General features: G+C 28.7%; 1 protein-coding gene and 2 long non-coding RNA genes across 3 annotated transcripts; 2 read left to right on the forward strand and 1 right to left on the reverse strand.

Annotated features, from left to right (window-relative positions):
- Positions 1 to 4,042: 4,042 nt before the first annotated feature.
- LOC116413999 (uncharacterized) lies at positions 4,043 to 9,531 on the reverse strand. Its single transcript, XR_004224417.2, has 2 exons — positions 9,148 to 9,531; positions 4,043 to 4,732 (listed from the first exon to the last, which is right to left on the reverse strand). It is a non-coding gene; the product is annotated as an uncharacterized LOC116413999 (long non-coding RNA).
- Positions 4,448 to 12,803, forward strand: LOC100868525 (epidermal retinol dehydrogenase 2). Its single transcript, XM_031915224.2, has 7 exons — positions 4,448 to 4,676; positions 8,339 to 8,463; positions 8,807 to 8,917; positions 10,412 to 10,573; positions 10,659 to 10,741; positions 10,821 to 10,937; positions 11,080 to 12,803. Exons 1-7 carry the CDS (start codon positions 4,448 to 4,450, stop codon positions 11,273 to 11,275), a joined length of 1,023 nt encoding a protein of 340 aa, XP_031771084.2. The 3' UTR covers positions 11,276 to 12,803.
- On the forward strand, positions 9,412 to 10,324 carry LOC116413997 (uncharacterized). The gene is made up of 3 exons (XR_004224415.2): positions 9,412 to 9,553; positions 9,620 to 9,834; positions 10,033 to 10,324. It is a non-coding gene; the product is annotated as an uncharacterized LOC116413997 (long non-coding RNA).
- Positions 12,804 to 12,998: the final 195 nt, after the last annotated feature.

A 12,998-nucleotide genomic window follows, 5' to 3' on the forward strand; every position in this document is an offset into this window, starting at 1 on the left:
AGTACATACTGACATTAATTTCGTAATTTTTATTCTTTTAGACACCTCACATTCTGACTGACGGTTTTCACTTGAATTAACTTCGAACAGATTTTTTTTTAGCTATCTGTTAAAATATTGACGGTGAGTTTTTTTTATCATTCCTTATCTTCTACAATCTTTCCTTTTCTTAAATAAATCACATTATAATTCTAATATATAAACATTTTTTAATCATGATAATAATCATTAATCATATTTCAAAGGTTAAGAAACTAATTTGTCTTGGACCAAAATGATAGATATCAAATATTTGATTAAAATCTGATAATATAAATGGAAATAATATGATTATTAATTATTAATTGGAAAAATTTATGATAAATGCATATACATATTATAAATAAATATTATTATAAATACATATGATTATTAATATTATTATCGCATTAAAAATTGATTATTAATATTCTTTCTCTTCATTGTGAAAATATTCATTATCATTATTTTGATAATTGATTAGTATTAGTAATACGAATTAGTTCTAAATCTTTACGAATTTCAAAATCTTTCGAATTATTTGAAACCGGCCACTTTCACTCATAATGTTGCTCTGAAAAGCTAATTTATGAAACAACCTATAGTTTTGTTAAACCAAGAGAAAGATTTCTCGTATTTCAAGTTCAACGGTTAAATGATAGAATATAAACTTTCCATTTCATCAAAATTTTAATTCATAATAATTTATTTTAAAATTATCACTTATCTGAGATTTTCAATCTTGCGATCAATTTCTTTTAAATTATGACAAATTATGAACTGATGAGATAATTTATCGAAAAAAAAAAAAAAAGAAAGAATAACAACACTATTAAGAATAACTTGTTTGCATAGTAAAGTATATTTGAATAATTTTTATACAATAACAACAAATACAAAAATAACAAAATTATATCATATTATTTCCAATAAGTATAATTTTTTTTTTCTTCTTTTATATTCTTTTTTTTTCTTACAAATTAATTTGTAATATTATAATTACAATTATAATTTATATATTTTCATATCAACTTTGAGATTTGAAGTTAATACCAATTTGAAATTAAAATTTTGTTCTAAATTAACACGACATTAATATCCATGTGAAGAACAAGGTAAATATTATTCAACTTATATACAATAACAAAATATAATCTTCTAAAAAATTATTATTAAATTAATTTATTTTATTTTTAATTTATTATCGTTATCTTAAAAGATAGTTATAATTTTTTAACGTTAAAATTATCACCTTAAAACACACATTAATCTTTTTTTTTTTTTATTAATTTCTCTAGATTTCATTTCTTTGACTGAAAAATCTACCAATTTCTGAATTCAACTTGATTTTCATCAATATTTTATATATATATATATATTAACAAATATCGTTCAACTAAATCAAGAATAATTCACGAAAATTTCATTTGCCCATCAATATTCCATTCGAGAGGCTACTCTCTCCTTCGTTCGACTCTCGCTGTTGCGACGCCCTAGTCGAAGGAAATGCAGTCGATGGATCAACAGGCGTTTTGTGTGGATGTGCCGGTGTTCCAGTTCGTAAATTGCACGAACGATATTAATAAAACGCAATAAATTAATATTAATATCGATTTAATATCATTATTTCTTATTTAATTTTTCTAAATTATATTATGCGATTTATAAATATATATCATTTCATTTTGAATGATTGTATAGGTTAGCGTCATAATAAAAAGTAAAAACAATTTGAAGAAAATATCGAAAGATAACGACGAGATAATTCAACAGATGAATGAATTACATGATAAAATATCGAAAATAAAAATATTTATATAATACATCGATAATACGTATAATGCGTAATATAAAACTTTATATTTTTATCATATATTGAATTACATCAACTCTCTGAAAATTAATTTAAATCTTTTCAAAAATTATTTTCATTAATATATTTCTCACGTTATATTATTATGCTTTGTGATTTCAGTTTTAACTTCTATCATTAAAAAGAAGAAAAAAAGATGATACATATAAAATAGATTGATGCATGTGCAATTATCACGCTCATATTAATGTTCGTTTAATACTCGTATATCTCGTGTGATGCGCATAGTTTGTTGCCGGAGATCGTCGAGAGAGTAAAGGCGTACCAGAGCCGCCGTTTTATTCAGTTCACCAACGACCGTAGTGCCGGTAAGACGAGTATCTTTCGTTCCGTAGACAAGTTTCGCATAGGTATTTTCGTGCACCACATTGGTTCCCTCTTTCCACGTTTTATTTCTGTTCCGCCTTCTTCCGGAAAGTGCGAGTGCTTTGCAACGAAAACACACAGAAGGGATTTACATTGCGTAGTAAGATCCCTTTTTATATTTCAATTCATCATATATATAAATATATATATATATTTCTTAAGATATATTTATGAAAATACTCGTTCAAATCTAGATAATTATATCTTTTCGTTTCTAATTCCATTGTTAAGAATCGAAGAATTTTATGATGCGATGCCTGTATAAAAGCAGAGCAACGAGGAAGACTTATAACTACAGCAAATTGAATTCGTAACGATGCTCGGATAGTTGGCCGCGAGCGAACAGTTTTGAAAGTGGCCTTCTAATTTCTCGACCCGAGTTTCGATCAATTCTTTAAGGAAATATTATTTAATTAATACTTAATGCGATTTCGATAAATCAAGAACGGTCTTATCTATTTCTACGTGATATTAAGTTATATAGTTTATCTAGTTCTGATTTAATTTAATATTTATGATTGTGTTATTAAGAGAAGGGAAATAAATTTTTCTCCGTATATTTATCGATATCGCTCGGCTTCACATTAAAATCGAACGAATCAAGTAAATTAAATTGACACGAAAAGCTTCGCGCTGTGTGTGTCACGCGACATTTTGCCATGATTGCTATATATATATATATAAAACTGGCTGTTGCTCGTTGGCGCTCGATTATATTCTTTGGTACACGAAACGTGACACGGAAATTCACCGTTAATTGAAATCATTCGTTCGACAATAATAACTATGCAAAACAGAACATTATGCTAATGGAAAAGAAATATTTTTTTACGTGAAACATTATCTTATCTATTGTTTCGAGAGAAAAAATTTTATTGTGATTTTATTTATTTTACTATTACGTACGATTTATTTTTTTGTCATTTTGTTTTCTTAACAAGAAAGATCATTAAATATATACATATATATATATATGTGTACATATACACATTTCATTTAATACATTGAACGAAATCTCTGAATAAGAATCGAACTACTATTTTTAATAATAAAAAAAAAAAAAAAAAAAAAAAAATCAACCGATCGTTCTTCTGTACAAACAATAATTATAACTCAATCTTCGTTTCCATTCATTCTATTCATAAAAATCGTTTTATTCACAATCGTTTAAGTAATCGAAAAATTACGAGCTTCGTGTGACTTGAATATATGGTGAATTAAAAATCGAAAGTGAATTTCGCGTTTCATTAGAAAGTGAATCGATATTGGATATTTGCCCTAACGTGAATTACTGGAAGATCGTAAATTTCGTGGTAGACATGATATATGACATAACAAGAATATAAAAAGAATTTTTATTTCGGAATTTTTATTTCTATTTAAAGAGCGTGGCATTTTTATTTTCGTACAGGGACAGGATACGGATAACATCTTGAAAGGGGAGCACACAAGACCTTCGAAGTTACTGGTTTCATTCAAACCTTGAATATACGATAAATTTCATTTTTTCTTTCGCCGTATATAACCGTATATAACCGAATTAATTGCAATACGGTGAAATTACAATTTTAAATATTTATCGAATTATTTTTAAAATTAGATAAAAATATTTAATACGAATAGAACGATATCAATTTTCAAAATTTTAAATATCCTCGAATTCGAGTTTCGTGAAATTTTTAAATTCTTGCTTGATATATCCTTGCTTGAAATATCCGAACGCCTTGTTTCCTGAATAAAAAGAAAGTAATACGAAATTTTGGGAGAAAGTGTAAGATGTTATCGTTTCATATTATTAAATTTAATTAGTATATGTACAAATTGGTTGGATAATATTTTAAGTTTAATTTCTTTAATTTCTAAATTAATTAATATTACAATTATAAATAGATACACGTATACAAAATTAATAATACAATACAATACAATAATTATAAAAAAATTAATCCTTAAAATTCTTTTGCAACGATTCGCATTCAAAATCGCATTTAAATTCGTCGTAATTATGTTTTCCAGGCAAACATCATCCGTCCATAAACTTTAATATATACATAGGAGGAGCTATGCCATCCTGATCGACCTCAACTTCGAAGAAGAGATCGCAGTTTTAGCGATAAAACAAGTTCGAACGAATTGGGAACCGATACAAAAATTTCAATCAGAGAGAAAAAGAAAAAAAACGGAACAAATATGTCGTTCTTTGAAACCGCCAAAGCTGTGATAGTTTTCATTTTTTGGACAGTGATCTTCTGCATCGAAACTATCATCAATTTGTTCATCCCGTTGAAATACAAGATGAAGAGCATTGCTGGGGAAATTACTCTGGTTACCGGTGGTGGTAGCGGTCTAGGAAGATTAACCGCCCTCAGGTTGGCCAATCTAGGTGCCATCGTTATCGTCTGGGACGTAAACAAGGCTGGTGAGCATCTCTCCTCTCGAACGATATATGATCAAATGTTGATATTTTTGAAATCCCTGAGAATTGTATTATTATTTATTATTATTAACAAGTTGGAACGAAATTAATGATGGAACTAATTTTAAAACACGATTTTATGGAAGTAAAAGTTTACAGATGGAGATACGAGTTGATAACTTTTTACAGAATAAGCAATGGAAACTTTTATTGGACAATTTTTACAAAAATGCGAAATAATATAAAACGGAGAACTCTCTAAATTCGCTAATACTTGTAAAACACCGTTTCAATTAGCTAATGTATGCGATTGTAATTTAACATAACTCTAACTCTTTCTTGCCGATTATGCAATGCCAAGATTTTGTAACTGCGATAACATATTTTCTATCGTCTGTTCAGCTGCTGGAAGCTGGATGAAGGACGAAGTCCGCTGTCCTTGATCTCGAGTCCTCCCAGTGAGAAGACTTATATATGTAATTGTAACTTTTGGTCATCTTTGATATAGTCGCGTTTCACGAAATATTTGATAAATATAAAATTATGATTCAATAGTATTCGAACATTTTTTCGAATATTTGATATATATAAAATTGATCTTGCATCGACAAATGTGATTCAATTTCTAAGCTCTCTACTTTTGAAAAGATAAGTTTCCATTCCATTTCTCATGATTCTCATGAAGGTAATTCACGATTGTTCCAGAGAGCAACACGCTCAACATGCCAATTGAATGAAAACTTGAAAACGTTATCACGAAGTCTTGAGATTGAAAAAAGATGTTAGAAAGATGATTTCATCATCAAGAACGATTATGATCGCCCGAATTCGACGTTTCTTGATGAATATTCGAATTTCAAGGTCGTTCGAATCGTGTTCAGAATTCGAATCGAATCGAAGCACGAGCGTTGCTTAATTTCGAAAGAGACACATCGTGACCGCGCTCTTCCATCTCATTTAAAATATAAAAATCCGATAAGAAATTCGCGATATTCTCCTTTCCATTTATTTCATCTTATTACACTCGTCTTCTCTCCGTTTCGTTGTTTATACTTTTCATACTTTTTATCAAAAAATTAGATAATTATATCACATTATTTGCAAATTGCTTAATTATAAAACTAATTTTCTATTCTCTAATCTATTAATCTATTGATCTTGATCTTGATCTAATTATATTATAAATATTCATTAATCGTTATTAACAATTATATTAATATTGATGATATTTATTCTGAAATTTTTATTTTTCAAACAGTTTCAAAACACTTTTCTATTTTCTTGATAAATCAAGATAATAATTCCAACTCGTACATGGAAATTTCGATTTGTAGATTCGAATATTATTCTACGCAAGTTTTTCTACATTGTAATGTGATCATTTTTATTATTTATGTAAAAACATAAATTATCTGAATGATTTATTTTACAAAAAAAGTATGATAAAGTAATAATGATATATAATTATATAACAATAATTATAAATGCAATTATAAATGCGAATCAACAATATCGATCTTATTCCAAATCTTAAATAATCTTTCTAACTGTTAATGATCTCAGTGAAGCAACGAAACCGTAGGAAAAAAATAAATTGATCTTTATCGTTTATCGATCCTCTGTTTTTCGAGTTAGTTAATGAACCTAGAAAAAGTAAATGAAATTTTTATTAACTTTTGCTGAATCACCTGAGCAAAGAAGCACGGAATAAAACATAAATTGATCGAAAAGTAATAAATGTTATCAATCGCGAAACAATTATATTATACTTGTATATTTCTATTTTTTTTTTTTCAGGGAAATACATGATTTCGATGCAGATATTGCGAATCAACAAGAAATAGAAAAATTGCGTTCTATTTCGTAACGAATGAAAAATTACAAATAATGAGACGAGGAAAAAAAAATCATAAAGATAGTGAAAGATTTTTTACTTTATTTTAAAAAAAAAAAATATTCTCGTCTGAGGTTCACGGGCAGAGGAAGCTCGTATAATGAATTTTAAACATCGTTGATCAAAAAACTTATTTTCGTGGACGGCATATAAAATCGCTACATTGATCTAAAAGTAATCATATGCGTAATTATTTGCAAGCGGAACACGTGTCGCTGAAAGCGAAACATCGCATTGCGAGAATTAATACTAGTTGAATCCTTTGTGTGCGGCTAAAAAATGGGAAGGATCGAAAAACAATCAAAATCCAAAATTAAATTCTCTAAATCTTAAATTAATCATCTCGTATTATTATAAATAGAATGTTTCCTCATATAATAACAATTTCCTCGTATTTTGAAACTTTTGAACTTTACCAGTGTATTTAATCGTAACGTATTTCGTATAAATATACTGATGAAAAAAGAAGAAGAACGAATCTTGTTAGATTGCTTGCCAAGAGAACCTTGCGAAGAACCTAGAAAAAGCAAGTCTCAAGGGCGTCCGTGTAAACAGGATCGAGCGATTTATAAAACTGGTTTTCGAAAAAGAAAAATTAGAATTTCACGTGACCATGTAACTAATGTTCACATAAACTTAAACATTATTATAAAACATTATTATAATAATATTATAAAACATTCGTGTTATTTTATTATATTTTCATTATACTCGATTCACGATTTCGACACGTGATATGCAAGAGAATTCAATGAGAATTCATGTTCGAATCAACAATAATTTTACGATTGTTTTTAATTGGATCAAGTGGCAACACTGCTAATTCTAGTAATTAACGTTTCATTAAATGTAGCATCATCGATTATTGATTGGTGAATTTCAAGGAAAATATGAAACAATCATCATGTATAATACACCATTACCAGGAACAGGATATTTCTGGTGTTGCAATTACATTTCATATTCTATGTAAGCACGCGTAACACTTGGTCAAGAAGCGAAACAACCGTCTTTCCATGCGGTACAACTTTCTACGCGCGAAAAATCTCCTTTTTTCGATCAAGCAAACAATCACTGTAACCAGATTTTAAAACTATTCACACGCGTACAGGAATTAATTATTAATTATTGTGAACATCTTCCTTCAATTGTATCCACAAAGTTAATTTCAAAGTTAATTCCACCAATGCAGCGATATAAAATATATTACGCAAATTATCACGAATAATTTAATGTCGAGTCATTAAATTCTAAGAATTAGAAAAAAAAAAAAATTCACATGAAATATTAACTAACAACAAATGTATACTCGATCGATCTTACATTACTCGTTTCTTAATAAGTTAATTATAAAATATATATGTGATCAGATCTTTTTTCCATAAACTTCACAGCAGGCATGCAAGGTTTATTTGTATGAAGTGTTGCGTTACGTAATAACACAAGTTGCGTGAAAAGAATTTGCAGATGAAAAATAATATAATATATGAAATTCGAGTTGAAACTTTTTTATATCGATACAAAGATTCAATGAAGGATTTCGTATGGCATTGAATAATTTTTATAATGTAAGCATCGTTTTATCTAAAACGATGTAAATTTTGTAAATCACTCACTGAAGAAAAATATTATTACAGAAATAGTATAACGATGCTTCAAACGAGGTTATTTTTATTTTGACAATTGTTCAACATTGTACTACTGTAATGTAAAATCTTTGAAATTTTTAAATGAATATATAGCGTTATTGACGAGTTTCTTTTTGTTTCAGGCATGGAAGAGACTGTCAAGTTGGTGCAGGCCGCAGGTGGCACTTGTTACGGTTACGTTTGCGATTTGTGCGACAAGGAAGATATTTACAAGAAAGCGGAACTGGTTAGGAAGGAAGTTGGGAAGGTGAGAATTGCGTTATTTCGAAGATGTTTTTCTAGAATTCTTCGATCAAATTCTTCCATGCCAAATATTCATGTATTTCGTAACAACAAATGCCACGTTAAATTCGCCTGTAGCTCAATAATCAATTAGCAAAGGCGCGTACGAAAAATCAGCAGCATTTAAAGTCTCTCTTGTCGATTGCTTAAGATTTTGCAAATATTATGTTAACGTAAATGTAAATGGAATTGGATGAAGAAGAAGTCGAATCAACTAAAACAAAATTTGAACGATGTTCGATCGTTTTGAACATCAATATGCAGCATGAGCAAGTAACCCAACTATCCTATTTTCTTGAATGTTTCAGGTAACTATTTTGATAAATAACGCCGGCGTAGCCCAGGGATTGAAATTCTTAGATTCGCCGGACAAACTTCTTACACGAACAATGGACGTGAACGTGATGAGTCACTTCTGGGTATATATATTTATCTCGAACTCATTACTTTTAACAACTGTCATTTTTCAGCAATTTATTTCGATAACGATAATAATAATAACCAGTATTATTAATAATAATAACCAGCAATAATAAGAACCAGTATTTTTCCAGAGGCAAATGATTAATAGAAAGAAAAGTTTTCCTTCGAGTATCCTCATACCGGACAATTTATTTCCTAACCTATTACTTGCTATAGATTTACTAACCTTCCAACCGTGGTACACAATCTTGACAAACTTCAAATTTAAATCCATCAATTCGCAATTGAAAAAACAATTATTCCCTTCGTAGTGTGAGGTCCAAGTGAGAGGCATTCCTTGCGCGACGGTGTGTTCTCTCCATTTAAGCCTATTGCTGTAGGTCATGTGGGAAAACCGGTCGAATAGATGCAGTCACTCGTCCGTGTAGTTACAGTACACTCGTAGTTGCGACATGCATGGGACATGCTTGCTTGCCAAACCAAGCGTATTCATAATATTCGAATTTTTCTTATTCGTCCAATATATCGTCGAAGAGGAAAATTATTATGTTACACAGATATCACAGTCTTCTTCTTAATACAATCTTCATAAAGATAATCTTCATAAACTAACCTTAAAATTTTCGATAATCGTAATAATGGCATTGCTCGTCTTACGATCTGTTTTATTTCCTCTGTAACAAACATGATTATTCCAGGCAGTATATATTGACGATTTCGTGAATCACGAGAGATTAGCCAAAGTAACGGGATACGGAGTGAAAGTTCAGAGAGATATCATCCATGCTGAGGCATCTACGTGCACAAGAGCTAAATTTAACGTTGATTGGGAGCATGAAGGATAAATATTACCGATTGGAAAATTTCATGGACATTGACATCTTGTAATAATGGAAAAAAGATAAAATAAGCTGTTCGTGGATATTTTATTCTGACTTTGAATACAGTTGTTTATTTCCCAGTTTTCTTCGGGAAATTATAATTATATTTAGAATTGAAAAATCGTTTCCAAGATAAAGATTCTTCTTGGAAAATTCTACGATGTGATAATGTCGTGAATCGTCGTTTTTCACGCCAATACAATTCTTTCTAGATTCTTCCTTTGTTCTAGACTTTGCCTCCGCATTCGAGGATTTCATTGTTACTTGCACGGATATTTACATATTTTACTTTTGAAAGTGAAAACACAAGAAACGGAGGAGGGGAGAGGGGACGAAAATGGACGAACTTATAATGTCAGAGATAGGACACTTGTGCTACAATTGTATTTACATATGCTAAACAAGTGTAGATTAGGCAAACAACACTTCTGTAAAAGTAGCTAACTATGTTTTTCCCTTGTCAATATTCTCGTTGATTCTTTTTGAACAGAGAAATAATTAAAGATATATTGAGACATATTATATTATTGTATAAATTGCTGAAAATGATATTTTTTTTTTTTTTAATACAATATTTCGAGATTATTTAATTAATTTCTCTTTCTCAAGACGACGAAAGCGTTCTTACCTCCAATGCTGGAAGACAACAAAGGTCATATTGTAAGTATCGCAAGTTTAGCTGGATTCATAGGAGTACCGTGCTTAGTGGATTATTGCGCCTCGAAATATGCGGCAATTGGATTCGAACAAGCTCTTCATATGGAGTTAATTGTAAGTTCCTTCACTTTTCGTTTCGATAACGTTTGCCTATTGAATAAATATATGTTTCATAAAAAAAAAAAAAATTATTTTTTAGGCCGATGGATACGATATCAACATGACCGTGATATGCCCGTTTTTCATTCGAAGCACTGGCATGTTTGGCGAAGTTTCTCCTAAGTATAACTTGATCCTTATTATATGTACATAAATGGAAATGTAAAATTGGTGATCTATATTTGTCCTCGCATTCCTTCAGAATTTTACCGAAGCTTACGCCGAATAAAGTGGCGGATCGAATAGTAACTGCTGTGAGATGCAATGAAAAACTCGTTATAATTCCTGGTTACATACGCATTCTCCTTGCTCTAAAATGGTAAACAAAAACCGCATCGTCAAAAAGTATTATTTTAACTGATTAGCTACGAGAAAGATGAAAATTTCTTAATAATAAATTATTATTTTTCCAACGTGTTTGCAATTTTCCTAATGTAATTAACATTCTTTTGTTGTTCCAGCTTCTTGCCATGGGCTTGTACAACCATGTTCATACAAAATTTACTTTTGAACGAGATATCGGATAATGTACAATCAAACAGCGGTACTCCGAAGAAAGAAGAAATTATTCCAGGAATGGTGAGCAAAGATCCAGACAGTTCGGTTATTCATCAACAATTAACCAGACGTATCTCCAGCTCGGAAAGGAAACCTTAATCGATACGATCGACATGATCGACATACATCATGCAACATATCCAATCATTTTCGATTGCTCTTTTCCAATCCGAATAAATAACTATGTGTGGGAGTTGTGGAATATTTAATGTATGTTAAATGATATGTTACTAGATATGATAATTAAAATATTGCGAAACTCGTTTAATACGAGTTTTGATATATGTCAATAGAGCTTGTTCCTGAAACGAGTTGTTGCGCAAGATAAATCTCATGGAGCTGGAAGTGAAAATTTTTAGAATCAATATTGAAATTTTGTTAAGAAATAGTAATACGAATAGGAATAAAGATTTTTAAAATATCTCAATTAATATCTCTAAATGTTATTTTTTATAATTATAAAGTAGTATTGTGTCTTTTGAAAATTATAAAAAAAAATGCTAAAATTGATCATTGATTTTCTGGGAACTAAATTTGTTCTGTTGCTAAGAGAGAGATATTGTGATTGAATCTTGCTCAATGTTAATGGAAAAAATTTGTACATTTTAATATTGTTGATTATCATTTAACTGTTTTGTACAAAAATATTTTATGGCACGATGATAAAATGCAGTTACAAATTTTAATATACAATTTATATAAAATATATAAAAATGTTAAATATCGCCGAATATATATATATATATATATATATTTATTTATATATATATATGATGGGTATATGCGATTGTAATAGTGGAGCATAGTAAGAATAGTTAATATTATCTATTATTTGTAAGTGGTAATTTGATTGCAAAGAAACAAACATGCATGTTTATCAAGTGGTTTTGATAAAACTTACGAATTATTACAAAATAATTTTCAATAGAAAATTAACAAAATAATTTTAAATAGAAAAAAATAAAGTTTATTATTTGTAGATATTATCTCGTTTAACATATTATTTCAAGATAAAACTTCTTGAGTCGACAATTTCATCATGTATACATTGTTATACATTTTTAAAATATAGTGCCATATATCTGATAAACTGATTGTTTGTGAAACGAATATTATAATAAAATTATATTTTATATTATTCAACATTATTTGTAAATGTTAAATTTCAAAATAATTTTAAAAATCTCAAAATATTCGTGTCAAGTAATTTTGAATATTCCAATATCGTCAAAAATAATTGATTGAATACAACGAGATAAAATAAAACAAGAATTATTTCTGTAGAATGAAGAATTTACAAAAAAATTTTTCTATATCTACATAAATATAAATTAATTTCTAGAATTATATGAGCAATTGATAAGGCAAACTGACTTCATGGAAGGAACTTTTACATTTTTTTTTTTTTTTTTTTCATTTATCAATGAAATATAATGATAAATAGAATCAAACATGTCTCAGATTACACAAATATTGGAATCATGAGTTAGAGCGAACAACTTGATATTTCTAAATTTTATTTCCATTATCTATTTAAATGTAAATGTAAGAAAATATTTCCTAAAGATGTATACAATTTAATTATAAGTTTTATTGTTTTTTTATTGATTAAAATTTGCCAACTTTATTTTCCATGCTTGTTATGAATCCATTGAATGTACATAAAAAGTAAACGGAATAAAAAATTGAATGGAGAAGAAAAATATTTTTGAAATTGCTTTGAATTTCAAACAAAAGCGTTGATTCTTTTGACTTCGGTGTAATGCATTGAATAATGATTAATAAATAAAAATTGAACAAAAAAAAAAAAGAAAGAAAAAGA

Source organism: Apis florea, unplaced genomic scaffold, assembly GCF_048593485.1.
Source record: "Apis florea isolate Af1SG1 unplaced genomic scaffold, ASM4859348v1 contig_3793_pilon, whole genome shotgun sequence".
NCBI classification, from domain to species: Eukaryota; Metazoa; Arthropoda; class Insecta; order Hymenoptera; family Apidae; genus Apis; species Apis florea.